This window comes from Culex quinquefasciatus, chromosome 3 (assembly GCF_015732765.1).
Source record: "Culex quinquefasciatus strain JHB chromosome 3, VPISU_Cqui_1.0_pri_paternal, whole genome shotgun sequence".
NCBI classification, from domain to species: domain Eukaryota; kingdom Metazoa; phylum Arthropoda; class Insecta; order Diptera; family Culicidae; genus Culex; species Culex quinquefasciatus.
The window spans coordinates 189,982,654-190,005,578 of NC_051863.1; the positions used below are offsets into that span (position 1 = coordinate 189,982,654).

General features: G+C 36.9%; 1 protein-coding gene across 3 annotated transcripts; it reads right to left on the reverse strand.

Annotated features, from left to right (window-relative positions):
• Positions 1-924: 924 nt before the first annotated feature.
• On the reverse strand, positions 925-22,925 carry LOC6034079 (rab GTPase-activating protein 1-like). 3 transcript variants are annotated; one of them, XM_038261686.1, is made up of 9 exons: positions 22,800-22,925; positions 16,472-17,182; positions 8,987-9,344; positions 8,723-8,916; positions 7,249-8,609; positions 2,736-3,443; positions 2,430-2,675; positions 2,209-2,367; positions 925-2,149 (listed from the first exon to the last, which is right to left on the reverse strand). In XM_038261686.1, the coding sequence occupies exons 2-9, from the start codon at positions 16,971-16,973 to the stop codon at positions 1,919-1,921; spliced, it is 3,759 nt and encodes a 1,252-aa protein (XP_038117614.1). In that variant the 5' UTR covers positions 16,974-17,182; positions 22,800-22,925; the 3' UTR covers positions 925-1,918. The 3 variants fall into 3 exon arrangements, with proteins under 3 accessions (XP_038117614.1, XP_038117615.1, XP_038117616.1); XM_038261687.1 differs by lacking the exon at positions 22,800-22,925 and adding an exon at positions 22,586-22,770; XM_038261688.1 differs by lacking the exons at positions 16,472-17,182; positions 22,800-22,925 and adding an exon at positions 9,471-9,580.

Sequence of the window (22,925 nt, forward strand, 5' to 3'; positions counted from 1 at the left end):
AAACTATGTATTCAACCGATTATTAATTTTTACAATAAAATCTGAATTTGCAGACTATTTTTTTTTTTAATTTCGGGAACTCCCGGGACAAATTATAAAAAAATCCCGGGATTCGGGAAATCCCGGTTTTGGAAAAATCTCGGAAGTTCCCGGGATGGATGCACTATATAGGGGAACTATACCCTTTCTCAGCCTATTTCTATCATCGGCCTATCAGCACTTTGATCATGAATTACAGCTTTCATTAAGTGTTTTTGACTGTTCCAAAGTAATAAATATCTCAAATAAAAGTGAGCAAGCAACTCTCTATTGTTGATACATCTGAAAATGTTGATTTATTAGCGGAAACGGCAAAAGTGATGAGAATTGGTCGAACGGATTAGAGTGATTAAAATGGGCATATTTCCCCTATAAGGTGGCGGCCAAAATGGCATTTAAGATATATCCAATCAACTGACTTTGAATAATCGAATCGTTAGCAAAACATTTTTTTTTCGTTTTTTTTTCTCTTCTTGTTTAAAAAATTAAATTCGAGTTCTGCGACCCAATTTTAGTCAAATTTAAATAGTTGTTTGCCTATTAAATAAAAAATGCATTTTATTTTTTCAATGTTTCTACACCGCCATTTTGGCCGACATCTTGGATTTAAAATGTTTAAATCACTTTAGCGTAGCTTAAGGGTCATAAGCTTAAGCTCAACAAACAAAAATAAGACAACGAAAAAAAAAAAAGTTTGTTCGTGATTCGTGGGATAATCGAACTTTGGATACTCCAAACATCGGATAATCGAGTCTGGACTGTATTTGTTTTACCTTGTCGATTCGTCAATCGCCGCCGGGTGTGCCGTGAAGATTCTGTAGAGGGGCGTGGAGTTAAGAACAACACACTGATTTTTTCTTTCAATTAAATCAAAAGGCCTTGCTGTTTGTTGGGGCGAATAATATAAATAATTCTTGTTTTTATATATTTTTAAACGTTTGCAGTTTGTTTTGGGGGGGAGTTCATCGTACACAATTTGATTTTATGATGACCAGGAATATAATTACGGAGATTTTGCATGCTGTGCTACTGGTTGTGGTTGGCTTCTGTTTATATTTTATATTTCTGTTTTATGTTGTTGCTTTTGCACAGGGGCAATCAAACGACTTCTTTCTTACCATGTTTTTTTATAATTATTTTATAATATCCTCGAAAAGTTTGCTTATTTACATTGCACTAAAATGCGTCTATGGGAGAGTGGGAGGGAACCGTCATCTAATCATCCTTTCAAAAACATGCAGCCGAAGTTCGTCCCTAGATAACGTCTTGCTGTCATTACAAGCTTGGAGCGGTGGCGGAGACTGTCGGAAACCTTGTAACTGTTAAAAATTTGCATTATCTGGATGTGTGAAGCCCGCATCTCGGACAAGCGGTCTGTGAATGTTTTCTTTTTTTCATTTTATTTCTTACGAGATACACTTTTCAGTTTTAATTCAGAACGAAATGCATTGATTCTTCTTCTTCTCGAATAATGTTTAATATATTATAAGCCAACTTAAAAAGAAAACAGGTTTTTTTAATCAAATTCGATGAAAGCTTTTAGAACAAAACCAATAATTTGATTACAGTACAGAGTGAGACTCAATTGTAACGTTCTTCAAGCGCGATACAACACTTAAGATATGCCTTAAAATGTAACAATCCTAACTGATTAGCTCTGTTGATGAATTTTAAAATTAACGTAACCAGTAGTGCATGGTTGTTATAGATCAGATTTGGAGTAACATTGTGTGTGTGTGTGTTTGTGAGAATATCATGGCTGCTGCACTTAACTTATCTGCTCTACTTCTGTGTGTTACTTTTTCCTCCGTGTATAATCGTTAAAGTGTTAAGTGTGTGTATTTACTACCTTCCTCCTCTGGACTGATGATGGCTGGATTCACTTCAGACTATGACACCGTTGGGCGGAGTCCCGCAAGATCACGTGGTCCGCCGCACTGTTGCCACCACTGCCGGTTGCGGCGGCGCCCACCACGACGCCTCCTTCGCCGCAGGTCATCGCGTGGGACAAACTGTGCCGCTGTTGCTGGTGCTGCTGCTGCTGTTGGTTCAGCTTGTTCCGCAGCTGGGTCTGCGTCGGCAGGGTTTGGGAATGTTCGCGCAGTTTTACCTGTGGAAGATGTTTTTTTGTAAATGCGTACATCGTTCAACGAGCTGGTTCGAACTTACACTTGGCTCAGTGTACGACTGGAACGTGGGCATTGGCGCGTCGCGCCTCGTCACGACCTTTTCCTGGATCGAGTTTAGCGTTTTCGAGAACCACGGCTGCCAGCTGCTCCGGTTGGTTTGCATCTCGGTCAGGGTGGCGTTCAGCTGGTGGTGAAGGTCCTGAAAATTAACTCTCATTTTAGAACATTGTTTTAGCTGCACGAAATCAAACCAGAACTCACCTGAACCTTACATTCGGCCTCGACTTGCGCGAGCTTCGTTTGAGCCAGCTCCAGCTCCAGCTCTCGTATCCGCTGGGTAGCGATCAGCATCGGATCCAGCGGGCCAAGATTGCTGTCTCCGCCGTGGATGGTTTGGTCATTGTTGTTCTCGTTGTTGGCCAGCTGCAGGTTCTTGCCATAACTCTTGTGCAACGGGGATGACTTCGGTATGCTGCCAGCACACTTCGTGCACGCCGAAACAGTTTTCTTCAAAGAAAGTCCCAACGTTATTCAAAACACTTCAAACTATTAAGCCAGACGACCTACCGTCAAATCATCCAACATCTGATGCAGCTTGTTATTCTCGTGCTCCTGGCGCTGAATGATCTGCTTGTAGTCCGTAATGATCCCGTTGTTCTTCTTGTCATCCCGAATCATCGTCTCCATCCGCTCGTTCAACGCCAGCATCTCCTGCTGCATCTTCGCCCTCTCCTCCAAATACTTCAGCTCGTACTGCTTCTTCTCTCGCTCCACCCGCTCGCTCTCCTCCTTCTTCGCAATGTACTCCAGCTCGTACTTCCTTAGCTTCTTCACCTTGCACTCAAACGACAGCTTCATCAGCCGCTTAGCCTGACCCTCGCTCCTGCACTTCTTCGGCAGCGTGACCCTAACGTACTTCAAAATGCCCTCAAAATCCAACTCCAACAAATCCTTCTTGCAGACGGAAAGCAGCGTGAGCGCCACCTGGAACAGCACCGTTACGCCGTCCAGCAGAAACACGTCCAGAATGTAAAACACAAAGTACAGCGGAAAACGCGCCGTAAACAGCGTCAGGAACCACTGGCTGGCAAACATGTGCGACTCGACGCCCGTGTTCTGGAAGTGCTCGTACAGATCCGGCAGCTGCTCCTTCATGAGACGATTCAGCTGGTAAAGGCGCAGGTACAGCACTTCGAAGCCCATCTTGTACATGTCGCGCAGGCCGTAATTGTACATCAGAGCGACGAGCACGCAGAACGCTTCCTCCTCTGGCATCTGAAAGGGGGATTTAATATTTTTAGAACGGAAATCGCAGTGCACTCGCGAGAGTTAGCCGCGTCATTCCCATAGCAGTCAGCGCATTTTAAGCTGGACTTTGAGTGCTCTTGAAATAGCTCAATGCTTTTTAAGATTCAAGAACCTTTTAATTATTTTAGAATTTAAGCTTGCAGATATTACTCTCATTTTACTGCGTTATGTTATAAAACAAAAAAAAATTGTTGATGTTTTTTTTATTCTTATAATTTTTGAATTTACGAACGAATTTCAATATTCTTGAATTCTGAAATTTAGAATTGTAGATTTTCTTAAAATTTTAAATGTTTGAACATTTTTAGATTTTTGGAATATTTTTGATGTTTGGAATGTTTCAATATTTGGGATCCTTTAATTCTTTTAAATTTTGATATTTTTCAAAATTTTATAAAAAAAAAATCAAAGAAACATAAACTTTTAATTTTTTTAAATTTTTGAATTTTAAAATTATCAGACTTTTTTATTTTATAAATATTTGTAACATTTGGAATTTTTAAATTTTTTGATATTTTTGGAAATTTTAGAATTTATTAAATGTATAGAATTTATGAAATATATGGATTTTCTTTTATTTTTTAAATATCTGATATTTTTGAAGCACAGCAACTGGGCTGAGAACGTAGCCCAGTCACCGAATGCTGCTCGTTAACTGGGCTGAACAAAAAATAACGAGGGGACCACCGATGCGTAATATTTTCCAGATGAAATAAAAGTTACTTAAATTTATTTACAATGCTTACTTTTCATATTTCTTTAATTTTAACTTGAAATTAAACATAAGTTTGAAAAAAGTTTTTTTATTTATTGAATATGATTTTTGCATCCATTAACGCCTCGGTCATTTTGGTTTGTTTTGGTTTTCTAACGTTTGTCTGCTTTTTAACTGGGCTACGGCCCAGTTATCGAGCGCCCAGTTAAAAAACAACCCAGTTAAACAACGCCCAGTTACCGAACAATTACTGTATTTCAAATTCTTTGAAAATTAGAAATTATTGAAATTTATGGATTTTTTGAAATTTTTGGATTTTATTGATTTTAGATTTTGTTAAATTTTTAGAATATTTCAAATATTTGAAATATTTGGATTTTTAGAATTTCTGATATTTTTTGAATCTTATGATATTTTTTAATTTTATTGAATTGATAGAATTTTTGAAATTCAAAAAATTATGAATTCAAAGAATTTATGGAATTTATAAAATCTGGAGCAACATTTGAAAAGGGCGCATAAGCATTTTGACAGCCAGAACAATTTCGCAAATACCGAGCCATCAAGTAACTATTTAACAGAACCCGCAGTGTTAAAATGTAGCTGGGAAGGCGAGCTACTGATTTACATTTCGAGTTTTGTGAAAAAGTTACTTCTTGGTTTGGAATTTGCGAAATAGTTCCAGCTGTCAAAATGCTTATCCGCCCTTTTCTCGCGTTGCTCCAGAAATATAGGACATTTTAGAAATTTCTGTAGATTTGTTTTAATATCAGAAATTTTTGAATATTTAAAATGTTTTTTTTTGTTTTTTGGATTTTTGATTTTTTTTTTTTGAAAATTTGGAATATTTGGCATTTTTTACCAAATTTAAAGTTTTTAAAAATAGTTGGATTTTTTGAATTTATGATTTTTTTTAAATTTTTAGAATATTTAGATAATATAGATATTTGTAGAATTTTCGGATATCTCTTTATTTTCTAGATTTTTGCATTTTTAGAATTTATCAAGAATTTATAGCTTTTAGAATTTAAAACATTCAGAATTTAAAATTTTTAGAATTTCAAAATTTTAAGAATTTAAGAGTTGTAGAATATTAGCATTTTTGATTTGCTTTTTTAATAACTGAAGATTTTTTTAATTCTTACATTGCAGAATTTGAGAACAACAAATCTGGAAAATTTTGAACCTATCTTTTCTTTCTTAGAAAACAGGCACTGGTTTAACATTTGAGAATTGTAGGATTTCAGAATTTAGACAATTTAAGAATCAGGAGTTTTTAAAAAGAGAGTATTAGAATTTTGGAATTAGAATCGTTCTATCGTCCGAATTGTAGAATTTTTTAAATTTTAGAAAAACGGTAATTTAAGAATTCTATAATTTCAAAATTTGAGAATTGTAGAATATCTGCATTTCTGATTTTTTTTGGTTATTTGAGAATTGAAGAATTTTTAGAACCCCAAATCCCCCCAGGATTTTGAAAAAAAATGGAACTTATCTTTTCTTTATTAGAAAACAAGAACTGGTTTGACATTTGAGAATTGTAGGATTTCAGATTTTAGAATTTAGACAATTTAAGAATCAGGAGTTTTTAAAAAGCGAGTTTTAGAATTTTGGAATTAAAATTGTTCTTTCGCTAGATTTTCTTAATTTTACAATTTTTAAAATTTTAGTAATACAGTAAGGCCGTTGCAAATATTTTATACTTTTCAAAGTTTATGTCGCCCCCTTCAAAGTTGTCCTGAATAATCAGGGGCAAAAATATTTTTTTTGGAAAAACTTCAAAATTTTAATGAAAATTAAAGTTTAATCAACTGAAAACCAGTTAAAATGCATTTTCCCGCGTTTGTAATCATATTTAGCATGTTTGAACTCCTTTGAAAACACTTTAAATTTTCAAGAAATACCAATGTACAGTCCCACGAAAAAAAATATTTTGCGAAAAACAAAAATTCCGTCAATACCTCGATATTTTCAAAACTAATGATTGGAAATCAACTTTACGCCTGCAAAATGCATTTTAAAACACTTTTTTCATCCAAATGTTGAAACCTAGGCTTGTCATTTCAAATCTTATATTTTTGCCTCCCCCTCGACTTAAGTCAGAGCCGAGGGACATAAACATCAAAAATATTTGCAACGGCCTAATTTAAGAATCCTATAATTTCAAAATTCCAGAATTGTAGAATAACTGCATTTCGGATTTTTGTTTGTTTTTTTTTTGTTATTTTAGAATTGAAGATTATTTTTTATTCTTTTAAATATTGGAACCACAAATCTTTATAGTTTTCAGGATTTTGGAAATTTGGAACTAAAAATCATTTCTTTTAAGAAAACAGGAACAGGTTTAACATTTGAGAATTATAGGATTATGGAATTTTAGAATCTACTTATAGCAGATTTTAGAATTCAGGCAATCTAAAAATCAGGATTTTTATAGAAGAGCGTTTTAGAATTTTGAAATTCAAGATCGCTAGAATCTTCAATTTTTTTTAGAATTCAAGAAATCTAATTTTAAAAAATCCTTTCTTATCCTTAAATTCGAAAATCCAAAATAAATTTCAAAATTCTATAATTTAAAAATCTTCAATCAAAAAAAGTAAAATACAGCTATTTGAACTGAATTTTATATTTTTTTATTGAAGATCTTTAGTTTTTTTTTTCAATTAGAGAATGTTGAGTTTTGTTTTAGATTTTCTAATTTAAGGATTGAAGCATTATAAAACTTAAAATTTTTATTATCTTTTAATTTAAGTTAATAATTTTGTAACTTAGAAATTCCTAAATTTGTCATTTTAGTGTTCAATAATTTAAGGATTCTAGTATGTATTGTAAAATCTAAGATTTCAAGAGCGTAAGAATTTAAAAATTCTGAAATTGAAGATTTTTAAGAATATTAAATTGGTGAATGTTAGGTGGCTATTAAAAACTTCTTTCCGCCAGACTTGGAGAGCCTTGAGACCATTTTTACATAATATGAAGGAAAAAACTAACATTTTTCTCCATTCGATTCACGAAAACAAACTTAGCATAACTCAAACCAATTATCAAAATACTCACATGAAGCAGCAAACTGGCCGCAATGAAGCTCAACCCCTGGCAGTACCCAACCTCGGCATCGTAAACCGCGTACGCCTTCGACACCTTGTACAAACTATCCTGTCCCATTCCGCCGCTCTCCTTGAAGAACTTGTGCGCCGGAAACGTACGATTAATATCCCGCTGGATCACCGTCTCGCAGCTCGTCTCCTTCGTCAGCAGCACGCGGTACGAATCGGTCATGTCCGTCTTGTTCTCCACGTTGGCGAGCTTCTGCCAGATGGCCCCACGGAGGATGTCCGGAATGCCGCACCGGACGAGATTGGTGAGGTTGCGCGGCCGACGGTCGAGGTTGTCGCGGTCCCATTCCTTCAGAATTTCGTTCCACTCGTCCAGCAGAGCAACCGGGCAATCCTTGCTGACTTCGCCGGTACCGCTGAGCAGGGGTTCGTCACCGTCGGAGCTGTAATCCGGGCTGGAGTCGTCAAACTCCATCGACTGAACGCTGGCGGACGTTTTGAACGACCAGGTTTTGAAGTTGAGATTCAGTGAGAGCGAGGCTGGGGGTTGAGGTTCGACGATCTCGTCCGAGTGGTCGATCGCCTCGACCTTCCAGCTACCTTCTCCGCTTTCCTGGAGGGTCAGGTAGTAGTGCATTACGAGTAGACGCTTGTTGGTGAACAGGTTCTGCATGATGCGGAGTTCGCTTTGGGAGAGGATCATGACGGAGGTTTCGATGACGAAACGGACCGGTTCCTGGATTCCCTTGATGACTAGATCTACGGCAACGGTGAGACACTTTTTCTGCGTTTCCGTGTTGAGCTGTTCGAACGCCTTGTCGTTGGCTTTCCACTCGGCGCGGATTTGATACGGCAGCTGGACAAAGGCTGCCGCCACGGGACCAAGCGAGGTCATCGAAGCGGTCATTGGGTTTTGTTGGGGTGGCGCCGGGGATACGTCCGACTTGATGTAACCCATGCTGACCATGTCCAACAGTTGCATGTCCGCCTGGCGTACGATCTTCCCCGGGCTGAGCAGCACTCCGAAGCACCGTTCGATGAACAACGGCGGAAACTGGTCCGAATGGATCTGCTTCACCACGATGGAAACTTCCTTGTCCGTGTTGCACCGCAGCCTGAAGCTGGCCTTGGCATCGCGCGGCACCGTCGTGTAACTGCTCTTGTCCTTCTCCTTGATCTCGAGCGACACGCTAAACTCGTACATCGCCGACTGAATCGGATTCCCGGCGCAGTCCGACGTGATCGAGGCCAACATCACGTTGGTAACGCCGGCACCGGTCGCACTGCTGTCCACCAGCGAGCTCGTCATACTGGCCGGAATACTCGCGGGAAGCACACGCTGGAAGGCCTTCGCGAAGCAACCTGTTCAAATACGAAACGCTGACGTTAGCAAGACTAATTACATATCAATTTGAGTTGAATCAACAGAAGGTAACAGAAACAAAAACAAGCTGGCAAGCACACAAGCGACCTACCGCTGACTTGGTTGACCGCTTCGGGAATGTTGCACCGGAACACGTGGCACTGGTGGGTGGCCGTCTCCTGGCATTCGCCGTGGGACCACGTAAACGCAAAGCACGCCTGGTTGGTCGATCCTGCCGGTCCTCGGGCAAAGAACAAAATCCGCTGCACCTCGTACGTCGCCACCTTGGTCTCCGATTCCTTGAGCCTTGAACAACGAACCTCGGTTAGCGCACCTGTTCTTCTGTACCACACGCGATCATCGAAATTATACTTACACCACCAATCCTTCCGAGCGGGTCGGTATGCTAACGGACACCTTCATCCCGAGCGGCGAACTCGCGTTCATCTCGGCCACCTTCTGCAGGATCTCCTTCTCCGATTTGGGCGCGTTGATCCGGGTCGCCCCCAAATACGTTACGCCACTGAAAATCGTACACTCCTGGTCAATGTCGGACAGCTCGTCGTCGGTTTCGGTCGGCTTGACCGGACTCGCCAGACAGTCGTAAAAGACCGAATGGCCGACGCGGTTCTCCGGCGATTGCAGCGGCGGCGGCGCTGCCATCGTCGTCGTCGGGGCAAACTCCCGAAGCGGCAACAGCTGAGGCTTGCCTTCGACGACACATCGCACGGGAGCTACACGGGCACGGGATGAAGTTGTGATGGGGGGGAAGCGAAAAAAAAAGAGACAAATGCACAAAAGCACGAGAATTTTTTGTTAGTTTAGATGATTTTTTTAAGCGACGAGCAAAAGCAGAACACCTTCTTCGTTGGATTTGGAACGGAATCGAAATCGGCAGCACAATACCATCCTTTCTTTGCAAAAAAAGACTAAAAAATATAAATATCGCAACTCGGTCCGAGGAGCTGCTCGTCTACACTATCAATACAGGGAGACTCTGTAATGGAGGCCGACATGCGGCAGCTGCGATGATAGTCTTATCCGCTGGTATTGTTTTAAAGTGTTCTCAATAGAATTGCAAAATTATCAGCATGGTGTGAGCTGAACTATGATTTATTTATTTTTTCGGATTTCTTTAAAAAAATTGAGCAGACTTTTTCTTCTCAAATATAAGTTTTAAAAAATATAATAAAAAATCCACCAAATGTGTAACGGAAGAAATGCTTGATTAAACTGAAATGTTATTTAAATCAATTTAGATTAAAATTTAAAAAATCGTTCGGTACTAGATTTTTCGTATAGAGAATATACTTTGTGCAGAAATAGAATTGCTGAAAAAAATAATTTAGGAGATCTGACATAACTTTGTACGAATACCATTTTTTATCTTCCTTTATTGAACACAAGATTGAACATTTCGTTGCTTCCATATGCCTCTAATTTACATAATTTTGAGAAAAAAACAAAAGCTTCACCCCATTAGCCAATGACAGTACAGTCCACTGTACTGTCATTGGCTAATATGGTGAAGCTTTTGTTTGTTTTTTCTCAAAACTATGTAAATTAGAGGCATTAGAGGCTCTATTATCCGAAGGCGTTGGCAAAATTTCACTTCGGATAATCGAATCAGGATTTTTTTTGTTGTCTTATTCTTGATTGTTGAGCCCATAAATTACTCTAAAGCGATTTAGAAAGTTTGAATCCAAAATGGCGATGATAAAATATTAAAAAAAATGCATTTTTCAATTTTACAGGCAAACAACCATACAAATCGAGCCAAACATTTCATTAGGGCACAAACCCAAAACGTAAACATTGGGGATTATTCCACTATTCCATTCATTAGTACACTCTCTACATGTCCTCCAAGAATCAGATTGATAGCAAACAATGTTCTATTGAAAAAATCAAAAAGGCAAAAGGGCACATAACAATGTTCACTCCTAACCAGTTAAAAAGTTCAATTGTGCCCTTTTCTTTTTCGTTAGTTTTTTGTGGATAAGAAACTTTCTATGCTATAAAGTGAACTTTCCATACATTCATAACACTAATTCACTTCAAAACAAAGTTTGGTTTACGTTTCACCAAGGATTTCTGCAGAAAAAACTCTTTTTAAATAGGAATTGAAACAAGTTGTCCACTTTCTGCCAGCGATTTTCTCGAATAGCGGTTTTTGGTTTTGTGCCCAAATGAAATGTTTGGCTCGAAATTTTACTTAAAATGGGTCGCAGAACTCGAATTTGATGTTTAGAGTAAAAAAAATACGATTTTTTTTTTGTGATTCGATTATCCGAAGTCCCATACAAACCTTCGGATAATCGAGTCTATACTGTATTTCGAAATTTAAAATCACGAGATCTAAAAGTTGTTCAACAGTAATTTAAAACTTTCTTAAAAGCTAAAAAAAGAATAAAATAATTTGAAATTCGTTTTTCTTTTGAAAAAAAAAATCGAGGGATGTTAGAAAAGTTATCCTAAATTAACAAATTAACGTTCATTATTTGACACTCAGAAAAACTTTTTTTTCTCAAAATTTTAACAAAAAGGTTCTAAAATGGAAAATGCAGGATCTTTTTCAGCTTTGGAAAAAAAATCTTCAAATTCGATTTTAAACTTGATAAATATTTTGACAAGTTTTCCGATACAGTCGACTCTCTACCTGTTGTTTATTTCGATACCAATATTGCTCGAGCTGATAAAAAATTATTGTTTTTAATTTTATTTTATTTGTTTTACTGTCCAAAACTAAATGTTGCACCTTAATGCACTGTGGTGCAAAAGGTTATCTATAATACATATAAAAAATTAAAAAGGTCATTTTAAACACTTTTGTAATAATTATCCAGCAGAAAATGTAAATGTAAGAGGAGTGCTGGGAAAACCATGTTTGCAACTACAACTATTTTTGAAATTCAGGAAAACACTTTTTTAAAGATTTCTTTAGTAATACGTTTGGTACCCCGGTTCAATGTAATTTGCTTTCGAGATATGTGTCTGGTTCCAGAATTTTTTTAATTCTTCAATTAGGCCGTTGCAAATACGAAATTTCTCCGAAAAATGAGGGGCAGAAAAATATTTTTTCAAAAAACATCAAATTTGTAATGGAAATAGAAGTGGAAGTCTAATCAACTGAAAGCAATCTAAAATGCCTTTTTCTGCATTGACAATCATTTTAAGCATGTTTGGGCTCGTTTAAAACTATTTTAAACTTCTATGAAAATACAAAACCCCGAAAAAAAAGTTTCGCAAAAATAAAATTTACGTCAATGTTTAGAAATTTTGCAATTGATGATTGCAAAACAACTGGTATAATGCATTTTAAAACACCTTTTCCATTCAAATGTTGACACCGCAGCCTGTAATTTTTTTAACTTTCTATGTTTTTGCCCCACTTTCCTTGAATTTGATCAGAGTCGATATTTGCAACGGCCTTATTGTTAATTTATTTAACTTCTATATTATTTTAAATATAAAACAAAAAAATAATAAAAATAATTTGTAATTTTATGCAGATTTTTTAAATTTAAATTTTATAAAAAGTGATTTTTTCTGTAATTTTTCAAAGTTTGTTTTCAAATGTATTCAAAACTTAAAAAAATATATATATAATAAAGTGACCAATATGTGTCTTTCATTCATCAAATTTATTTATTTTCTTGATTTTTAAATATTCAAATCTATTTCTATTTCTTTTTAATTTAATATTTATGTATTTTCTAGTTTCTTCTTCTTATTTATTTATGTTTTTTAGCTGTTTAAACATATTTTTTTTTCTTTAATAAATTATTTAGAAATGAAATAAGATTAGTTTTTTTTGTAAATTTTCTGAAGTAACTTTTTAAATTTTTCTGTAATGGGACTATCCATAAACCACGTGGACACTTTTTTTTGTATGGAGCGTGGGCAATCGCCAATTTTTAATTTGTGTTTTTCGGTTTTTCTTATTTCTACAGCATTGCCTTGGCGTTCTCGATTGCGAGGTTCCTACTCGAAACTAAGTGTCCGAAGGCTTGATTGTTGAGGCAATTGCAAACCTCTTTTTACACCTTAGCTTCCATCCACCCCGGGATTCGAACTGACGACCTTTGGATTGTTAGTCCAACGGCCTACCAGCGACTCCACCGAGGCAGGACCCAGGGAGACGACTCCTACACCCATCCGACGGAAGGCGTGGTCAGGAAAATGTCTCGTCTCGAAAAATGCCACCGTCTGGGATCGAACCCAAGGCGACTGGGGGAGACTTATTTATTGAATTGTTTTTTAGCCCTTCAATTTTTTTTGATTTTTTTAGATAAATATATTTTTTTAAGTTTTTTGATTGATTGAATCTTTTGTATTGTATTTTTTTTTGTATTGTTTTTTTAATCAGGCTGAAACTTTTTTGATGCCTTCGGTATGCCCAAAGAAGCCATTTTGCAGCATTAGTTTGTCCATACAATTTTCCATACAAATTTTGCAGCTGTCCATACAAAAAATCATATATGAAAATTTTTCGGCAAGTTTGTAGGTAAGTATAAGGACTACACTGAAAAAAATGATACAGAGCAATTCCAGCCCAAAACAAGAATTTTTTAAGTACATTTTTCTCGACCCTCTCCGACTTCAATGAAACTTTGTAGACATGTTATCCTAGGCATATATAAGTCATTTTTGTGTTTATGGAGCCAGTTACACTCGATAATGACATTTAAGAAGGGCGTAAGTGTTTTCAATATTTTTGTATTTCGTAATTTAAATATTGCTGTATCTCGAAGCCGTTGCATCGTATCAAAAAGTGGTCAAAGACAAACTTGTAGGAAATTTGACGGGCTTTCCGAAAAAAATACACTGAAAGAAAAAAACATTCCACTTTTATGGGATTTTTGGATTTTTAAGTTTCAAATTCAAATTTGAAGGTGAGCCCACGATTTTTTTTCGTTCAAAATTTTTGTGAAGATAGCCTAAGAGGTTACAAAAAGACTCACGAAATACAAAATACAAAAATCATTTACTGAAACTGTTTTTTTCAAAGGTGCTCTAAACATCAAAATTTTCAAAATCCAAACACGAGAGTCGATTCTTCAGACAATTTTACATAAAAGTATCCATATTGACTATTGTCCTAAGTCCAATCCTTGTGAAGTTACAGCGGTTTTAAAAATAAAAATGTTGAAAAAATAGGTTTTTTGATGGTTTTAGGTAATTTCTATATGACAGACTTGATTTTTCAGTCTCGAAAATATATTTACCGGAAAGCTCGTCCAATTTCCCATAAGTTTGTCTTTGACCACATTTCAATTGGATGCATAGGCTTACAGATATAGGCTAATTTACTATCTAGGTTACAATACTACACTGAAAAAATATTATGTTTTCATTTATGAGCAATGTAATTTCCCTTTTTGTGACTAAAAGTTCAAGATGGTATGTCAGAGACATAACCGAAAGACATAGGACCAAACAATTTGAATGTGTTGTTGGATTGCTAGTGAAATCTGGAATAAGATTATTTTATTTTGTTTCATAGATTTGTCGGCAAAATTGTCATAAATGTTCTCCCAAGGTGAACCTTCCATGAGGGCACCGACAACTCCAGGTTGTGGCCACTACGGTCGAAATGTCAATTTTCATGTTCAGTATCAAAAACCATGAATTTTGATACCCATATTGCCACAACTCGTATGGTTCTGTAAAAGACCCTCTGGGCCCCGGGGGAACCTGCTTTGAGATCACCGGCCACTCAAGGTTGTGGCCACTACTATGTCCCGCCCGTGTGGATCAATCGGACCGCGCACTGGACTCACAATCCTGAGGTCGCTGGTTCGAATCCCGCGGCGGGCGCTCTAAAAATTCTTTGTGTAAATATGGGTATTCGGCGCCGTCGCTCCATGTCATACTTTCATACACTTAGGAGCCCAGGGCGGCGAAGTCCTTGTAGATAAAAGGAAGACACTAGTGGTTGGTACTAGCAATGGTGGTCGACAGCTATAAAGTCAACTTCGTTTCTTCTTATGGTTCTGTAAAAGTTCCCCTGGCCCCGGGGAACCTGCTTTGAGATCACCGGCCACTCCAGGTTGTGGACACTACTGTCGAAATGGCCATTATTATGTTCAGTATCAAAACCATGAATTTTGATACCCATATTGCCACAACTCGTATGGTTCTGTAAATGTCCCCAGGCCCCGAGGGAACCTTCTTTGAGGGCACCAGCCACTCCAGGTTGTGGCCACTACTGTCGAAATGGCCATTATTATGTTCAGTATCAAAAACCATGAATTTTGATACCCATATTGCCACAACTCGTATGTTTCTGTAAATGTCCCCCCAGGCCCCGGGGGAACCTTCTTCGTGGGCACCGGCCACTCCAGCTTTTTTTTCACCACTGTCGAATTGGCCATTTTTCATGAGAACCGCCGCATCATAGCGACTTCCACGCCGTCCGCTTCGCTCGAATTTCCTCCTTCTGCTGCCGGTGGTTCTTCCTTCTGGTTGCTGGTCCTCTTCTTCTATTGGCCGCTGCTGCTGCTGCTCCGTGCCGGCCCGACGTGCACAGTTCGAGTGCTCGTTCCAAAGTGACTTGCTTTTGCGAAATTTTCTGCTTAAATAGCGGCAGAGCCGGAGAACGGCACAAAAGGGGCGCGGTCTCGAATGCATACGCTCGCTCTGATTGGTCATCTGTCCGATTTGTACTGAAAAATTACTCATTTTGATTGCATGTTTTATGTGCTTTAACTATGTTTAGTCAAACTATCTATGTAGTTAAACAATAGCTGAAGTCTTCCTCTTTCGATTGGTGGTCCAACCGTCTGTATTGATTCACAGGGAAAAAAGATATAAGCGTTCAAAATGTCCCCTTTTTTAACGCTTAAAAGTGACGCTTTGGATCGAATTTCTGAACTGGCACCCAATATAGTAAATAGAGACATAGTCCTATGTCAAAACTTGTTTGCAAAAAAATACTTTAAAGAAATTTCTAGAATGTGCAAAAATCTTTGACCGAGTTATAAATTTTTGAATCAATACTGATTTTTTTCAAAAAATTAATGTATCGATCGCAAAATGATTTTAACTTCATTTTTCGATGTAAAATCAATTTTGTAATCAAAAAGTACTTAAGTGAAATTTGCACCGTTTTCAAGTTATAGCCATTTGAGGTAACTTTTATGAAAATTGTCGCAGTTATTCATTTTGTTTCTTCAAATTAGTGCTCATGTTTGCCCGCCTTTGAAAATATTTTTGAAAAGCGGAAAAAATCTCTAAATTTTGCTTTTTAGAACTTTGTTGATACGACTCTTAGTTGCTGAGATATCGCTATGCAAAGATTTAAAAACAGGAAAATTGATGTTTTTTAAGTCTCACCCAAACAAGCCACGTTTTTTTAATGTTGATATCTCAGCAACTAATGGTCCGATTTTCAATGTTAAAATATGAAGCATTCGTAAAGTTTTCCGATCTTTTCGAAACAATTTCATTTTTTTAAATCAAGACTAACAATTCAAAAGGAAGAAACATTCTATATTACGCCCTTTTGAAATTTTAGTTTTGATTTAAAAAAATGAAAATATTGTTAAAAAAATATTTAACATATTTTAATCAAATCAAGTTTACAAAAGGTAAATTTATCGGAATTTAAAAAGGATTATTTTATAAAAAATATTCAAAGTAAAAGAGTTCTACTTCCCTTAGTTTTTTTAGGTTAGTAAATTACAAATAGTAGTAAGTAAATTACAAACAATCCAGTTATAATGACCTTTTTATGTGCACAAGTTATGGCCGCACAAGCCTCCAAAACCTCCAAATCAGCACACAGACACGCCAAAATAAACACAGCGCGCAGCTTTACCATCGCAAAATATAAAAGCAAAGAAATCAATCAACTCACTTTTGTTGGCACTCCCCGACTGCTCCCCATCGTCACTCGCACTCAGCGTTCGCTCCTCCTCCAGCTCGTGAATCACCTCGTCCATGTTCTTCTCCAGATCGAGCACGTTTCCGTTTCCCTCAATGTTCAGTATCGGCGAGATGGCGTCCAGCTTCTTCTGCCCCCCAGCCGCCGGCGGAACCACCAGCTGATCGTCGTCTTCGTCATCCCCCAAGCACTCGTCCAGGTTCAGCTCGCTCGGTTGCTTCGGCTCGCGGATCGGTTCCTGGGGCTTTCGCGATCCGCTCGACGTCGTTTTGACAATGTTCATGATGGGCGACGGGAGCGTTCCGTCGACGACGTCCGACAGGGACGGGGCCTCCGGGACGATCTCGTACTCACCGCTGGTCGTGACCGAGTCGGACGATTTGATGCTCAGATTGTCGTCGGTGGCGGGCTTCGGGAGCGTCGTTGGAGTTACAGATAGTTCGGTCGGTGGCGTTGGGGACTTGCCATGGTCCATGGTTCCGTGGGCAAGTCGGATGATTAGAGAGCGGACTTTTTTTTGGCGGGGATTTCCAGCAAGATGATCGATTAACTCCTGACGATTTTTCAAGCTGATCGTTCAACGAAGTTGATCAAAAGTTGTCGAAAAGTTAGGTAAAACCGTTGATTGATATTGGAATAACATTTCACTATTGTTTCTCTGTGATTGATTTCAGCACTCAGCACCTGCAACAAACAAAAAGAAGAAAAGGAAACAATATTATTCAAAGACAACAGAAAAACGATTTACGGACCGCACACCGCAGTTGCGGCAATTTACACAACCATCAGCAAGAAAAAGTGTCGCGCTGTAGAGAGCTGGATCAGCAAAGGTTGAGTGCAATTCCAAGCAACGGCCACAACACATAGACGACGACCAATTCATATTTCATGACTATTCTTTTATTGATTTTCGTCGAGTTGAGTTATGGAGGGGCGAAGAATTTCCAAATTTCCGACGACGAATGTATCGAGCAAACGCAAAATCTCCAGATGAGAAGGCCAGCCTATGCGCCTGGAAAGGGCGGGTGTTCACCGTGGCGCCAGCCTTGACAAATATTGAGGTCGAATCACCTGGACCCGCGGGAGAGGGAGGAAAGGCAAAAGAGGGGGAATATTTTAGGGTGGCTACTTGCTCCTACTTTTGCATTCCATATTTTTTAGAACACGAGCACATTTTCTTTTAAATATGCTTATTTTAAATTAAATGTATTATTAACTAATTGATATTTAAATGACTTCACCAATAGACAATAAAAATCGGATCAAGAGGTTTCAAGGACATACCGATAAAAGTTAAAAGTAGAATGGAGAATACAAAAAACTGACTTTTCCTTGGATTTTTAATAATTTTGATTTAATTGAAAAAGGCGATTTGTGGCAAATTTTGTAAACTTTTCGAAAAATACAGCAAAAAATAATATTTTTAATTTTAAAAATACCTGAATCTTGATCTCTACGACTTTGCATATCGACTTTTCTTTGTATTTTTTTATTTGGATGAATAAATCTGTTCTTTGAGAAGGGATTTTGAGATCGATTTGTTGTCTTCAGCAAAGTTGTAGGTTAAACTTTTCGAAAAAATAAGTGCACGTAAAAAAAATCCGATAAAATGTACCGTTTTCAGGTTAAAGCCACTTTAATGTACAAATTTAGGATTTCATTTCGTTTTTTTTTTTTGTTCAAACATATTTCTTGAAGGATAACCACCATGAAAAAGATATTTTTGAAAAGCTGAAGCTGGAGCTGAACAAACAAAAAAAAATATTAAAATTGAAATTACAAGCTATGCTTTTAACATTTGAATGAAAAAAAGTTTTAAAATGCATTTTACACATGCCCAGATGTTTTGCAATCTTAAGTTTTCAAAATAAAAAATAAAATTCTTTCGAAAAAAAACTTTTTGCGGAATTTCCCAAAAAATATATTGTTGATCGATCTCAAATATGCTAAATATGATTTTTAACGCAGGAAAATGCATTTCAAGTTATTTTCAGTTCATTCAACTTCTTTTTCCATTTAAATTTAAAGTTTTTTGAAAAAAAAATTTTTTTTTTTGCCCCCTGATTTTTCGGATCGATTTTGAAGAGGGGGCGACATAAACTTCAAAAAATATTTGCAACGGCCTTGAACCGATTAGAGTTTGAATTTGATTTGAATTAGAGCTTGAACATGGGACAATTAAAATGTATTTGACACATTCTCCGGCAATGTACACCTTGGGATGAATTTTTGAAAAGCGTGTATGAGCTATTTGGATATTTTTCCTCGATTCTAGACTACATGAAGCTTCAAAAATCATGGTTTTCATTAATTGATCATTTGAATATCATTTTGTACAAGTTGGTTAAGTTTTGCATCAATTCGTAATAAAATCATCGATTTAAAACATTTTTCTAAAAACTCCTGGTTTTCAGCGAAATAAAATCCAAAAATTATTCTTTTGATTGCATTTTGTAGGTTTTAAGATGTACTTAACGGAAATGTCATGGATTTGCAGTTTATCTTAAGTTAAGTATTTTTTCGAACTAGTGTAAGTTTACCATTTTATTGCGTTGCAACGTCACGAAAAAGGGACAGTTGTTTATGCAAACAGAAAACTAAACATTCAATTATTTTGATATTTTGAATGCTCTTTGTACTTGGAAAGAGCTTTCAAATGCAACCTAGAGCGACTAAATTGGTTGTCTAGATCCAAAGTTACAACAGGTTTAAGTTTGCGTTGCAACGTCACGAAATTTTAAATCATATTAGTCACATGGCAAAAAAGGTGTATGCGTAGTTGGTTTTTGAAAATAAAAGGATACTAAATATTATATATTTTTTATATAATGTTTCCGAGCATATTTACAGAAGAATTGTACATGGGTCATTCACAAATTCCGTTACTTAAGTTTGTATGCAACTCGAATAAAAGTAGGTATTTTATGAAACTTGTTGAACAAATCAAAATAGACCGATAGACCAGGGGTAACAATTCTAAAACTTTCTTGAAAGTAATCACGTGGTTACTGAATGGTCCCTTTATGATAAACTGATTTACGTGAGGGTTCATTCTAATACAACGCAACGATTTTTTTATCCCACACCCTTACGTAGGCCAAATTACATTAAAATTCACTAAACAATAAAAATCACGTGATTCGATTGTTTTTTTTTACAAACTTTTGTCACTTTATTGTTGGACGAACCCTTACCTAAATAAGTTGTACGCATCGTTTAGTTGTAATTAAATATGTTATGTTGCGCAGGCAAACAGTTTTATTATTTCCTCAAATTTTATTTAAAAAGCACAAAAGTCAACAAAATAAGTTACGTTTTTTGCAGATCACCCCTTAGGGGCCATCAACACACGATATGGGCACTTTATTCATAAATTTCAGCCCTCCTGAAAACTTGAAGCTCCCCCTTCCATTCTAAAACTTCCACGTGTTTTGTAAATTGCTCAAAACCATTAAAATATTAAGGGAGCGTTCTTGCATTACGTAACAAAACATTTATATTTTTAGACCCCCTCCACCCCCTGGGAATACATTTCCGATACATTTTTTTGTATAAATCTTGGACCCCCCCCCCTTGATATTACCCCGTTACGTAATGCATGGACGTCTCATTACATGGATAGAGGAGAGGAGAGGGGGGGGGGTCCTTCGTGATAATGGAATAATACAAATATTTATTTTTACTTTGAAACGCATTGTAAAACTGTGTAAATCGTACTGCTACTGTGAAAGCGATATAGGAGGAGGGGGGGAGGGGGTCTTACATGGGCGGGCCAGTCAATTCACATGTCCTTGTACTGTGTATTAATGTCTTATAATAAAATCTTAACCTAAAGTTGTTCAAAATAACAAAAACTATGATTTATTTTGAAACTAAAATTTCGTGACGTTGCAACGCAACGAAAACCCCTGTTTTCAAAAACAAAGCGTTGCAACGTCACGAAATGTAAGTGGTCTTTAAAAATCGAGGTTTGATTTTTTCGTAAAACTAATGATTGCATTCGATTTGTTGGTCAATTTTACATTAAAAATGGAAGGAGAACTCAAAATTTGCCGTTTAACAGAGCAGAGTTAATGGCAAAACATAAATTGGGTCAAGATTGAAAAAAAGTCACGCGTTGCAACGTCACGCTACATATTCCCCTCTCAAAAATAGAATAATTACCTAAAATAATGTTTCAACACTGCTTCTTATAGGAAATTTAATGCCCTTTCCGAATCTGTAATAACATATATGCCTTTTTTATGTATTTTTTGAGTTACAGCCGAAATACTAAAAAAAGAAAAGTCAAAGCGTTGCAACGTCACGGCGGAATGTGTCATTTGATTTATTATGATTTAAATCACATTAGAAAAGAAATTGTGGTTCGTTTAAAATTCAAAGCACAAAAAGAACAAAAAATCTTTGTTGTCTTAAACTGCAATCCTTGTTCAGATTGAAGTTTAGATTATCTCCAATTTATAGTATTGAGCTGATTCTATGATATTGGGCTTAAAAACATAACAGGAAATTCAGAACCCGGGAAAATTGGACGCCCTAGCCTGGCGTTTTAATCCTTTTTTTTTTCATTGAGCAGTTCTCTCAGATTTTGGTCGTTCGAATTTTTTTGTGTTTTTTAATCAATTTAATTTGATTTTACATCGAAAAATTAAGTTTAAAAATTTTTGCGACCAATATTCCGATTTTTTGAAAAAATCAGTATTGATTAAAAAAATCATAACTCGGTCAAAGATTTTTTGCACAACCTGGAAATTTCTAAAGTGAAATTAAAAATCACCAAAAAAATTTTACCGTGTATCATTTTTTTCAGTGTAGTCCGTATCCATAGCTACAGCTTTGCCGAAGACAACAAACCGATCAAAAACTTCCTTCAAAAGATACAGATTTTTAAATTTTCATACATCTTTTTTGTATGAACAGCTGCCAAATTTGAATGGAAAATTATATGGACAAACTAATAATGCAAAATGGCTCCTTTGGGCATACCGAAGGCACCAAAAAAGTTTCAGTCGGATTAAAAAATCGTAGAGAATTGCTGAATCTTGTAAACTCTTAATCGACCATCTATCAAATCGTTATTTTTTGTGTAACGAGAATGAAAATCGTTACCAAAATTTAAGTTTGATACAATTGATGATTTTTGAAAAATATAATTAATGAGTTACACCAATGATTTTTTTTAATAAGTTGAGTTGAGCTGAGTACACCAAGAAAAAAATATTAAAAAATGCTTATAGACAAGCGAGTGGCCACCCTAAAGTATTGAATCGTTATGCGACGTGAAGCATCAAATTCTGGAGGCCACTCAGCATAAATAAATACTATCAAAGCTTGCTTTATTGGGTCAACAAAGTTTCATCTAGAATCCGTGACTTTCGACTCGCAAGAACGCTGCGCAGATCTTCACAATTACATATTTTGTTTTGAACAGTGTTGTAGCAATAGCTCTGAACGACAATCATCAGTATTACTCACGACCTACACCACAAACTCGAGTCTCTCTTTGTCTTCGATGACATTAAATCCACATTAGAGAAGCGCACCAGCAATTTATCTTGCACACAAAAAGAGAGCCAGCCGATAAGAGACTATTTTTGGTTCCGTCTTGTTCTCCACTAGCTCTGCTATGCCACTAATTTTCCTGCCGTAGATCGATCAATTGAATTAATTCCGTTCGATGGCCACACACTCGTTCGTGTGGTCCACTTCTCACCTGTCTGCTGCTTCTTTCTTTCCCTAGCTTTTTTTTTTTGGCTGCGTGTTCGTCAGATAATTTAGTTACGTAAATTAGTGCTCTATTTAAGCTTGTTTTTCAAGACAATTTGAGAATGATTTTTTTCATCTGAATTAAATGACTAGTTAGAAATTCTCGAAAATCTCCAGCTGCAGATTTCGACAAGAGAAAAAAAACACACGATGATGAATCCTCCACTACTCAGCCCAAGGTAAATCCATGTAAATACTATCAAGAGAGAGACACCACTTAGTCGCTCGTACTAGCAGCAACTCAGCGGCAGCAGCCTTGCACGAAGAACAGCGCGACAAACAAAAACAACACAAACATTATCGATCTCGGCGAGAGCCCACCTCGCAGTTCTCTCCTCCTCCTCTCTCTTTTCCACAGCCAGACTTCACGAACCACCCACCCACTGCAGCTTTCGCCACCCCCTGCCGAGGGAGGGAGAGAGAGCGAAATTTTTCTTCCAGTTCAATGTTTTTGAAAAACGCCTTTTCACCCCAAAAACCACGTCATATTCCATCAAATTTTGCACTTTATATCACGAGGACTCCCGGGTCGTACCTTTTGAATGGAAATTCTCAATTTTCCGACAATTTTCACTGCTTTTTCACGGAAAACAATTTGCTTCGAGCTGACGACTTTTCTTCTCTTTTGAAGTGTTGTGTGTTGCTGTCATCGCGATGACAG

Bases quoted from the DNA above. Each gene is read 5' to 3' on its own strand.
- LOC6034079 (XM_038261686.1), bottom strand. From the start codon at position 16,973: ATGGACCATGGCAAGTCCCCAACGCCACCGACCGAACTATCTGTAACT. The intron at 2,676-2,735 runs GTAGGTCGTCTG...CTTTCTTTGAAG, and splicing joins AGATGTTGGATGATTTGACG to AAAACTGTTTCGGCGTGCAC. The intron at 2,368-2,429 runs GTGAGTTCTGGT...GTTAATTTTCAG, and splicing joins AGGCCGAATGTAAGGTTCAG to GACCTTCACCACCAGCTGAA.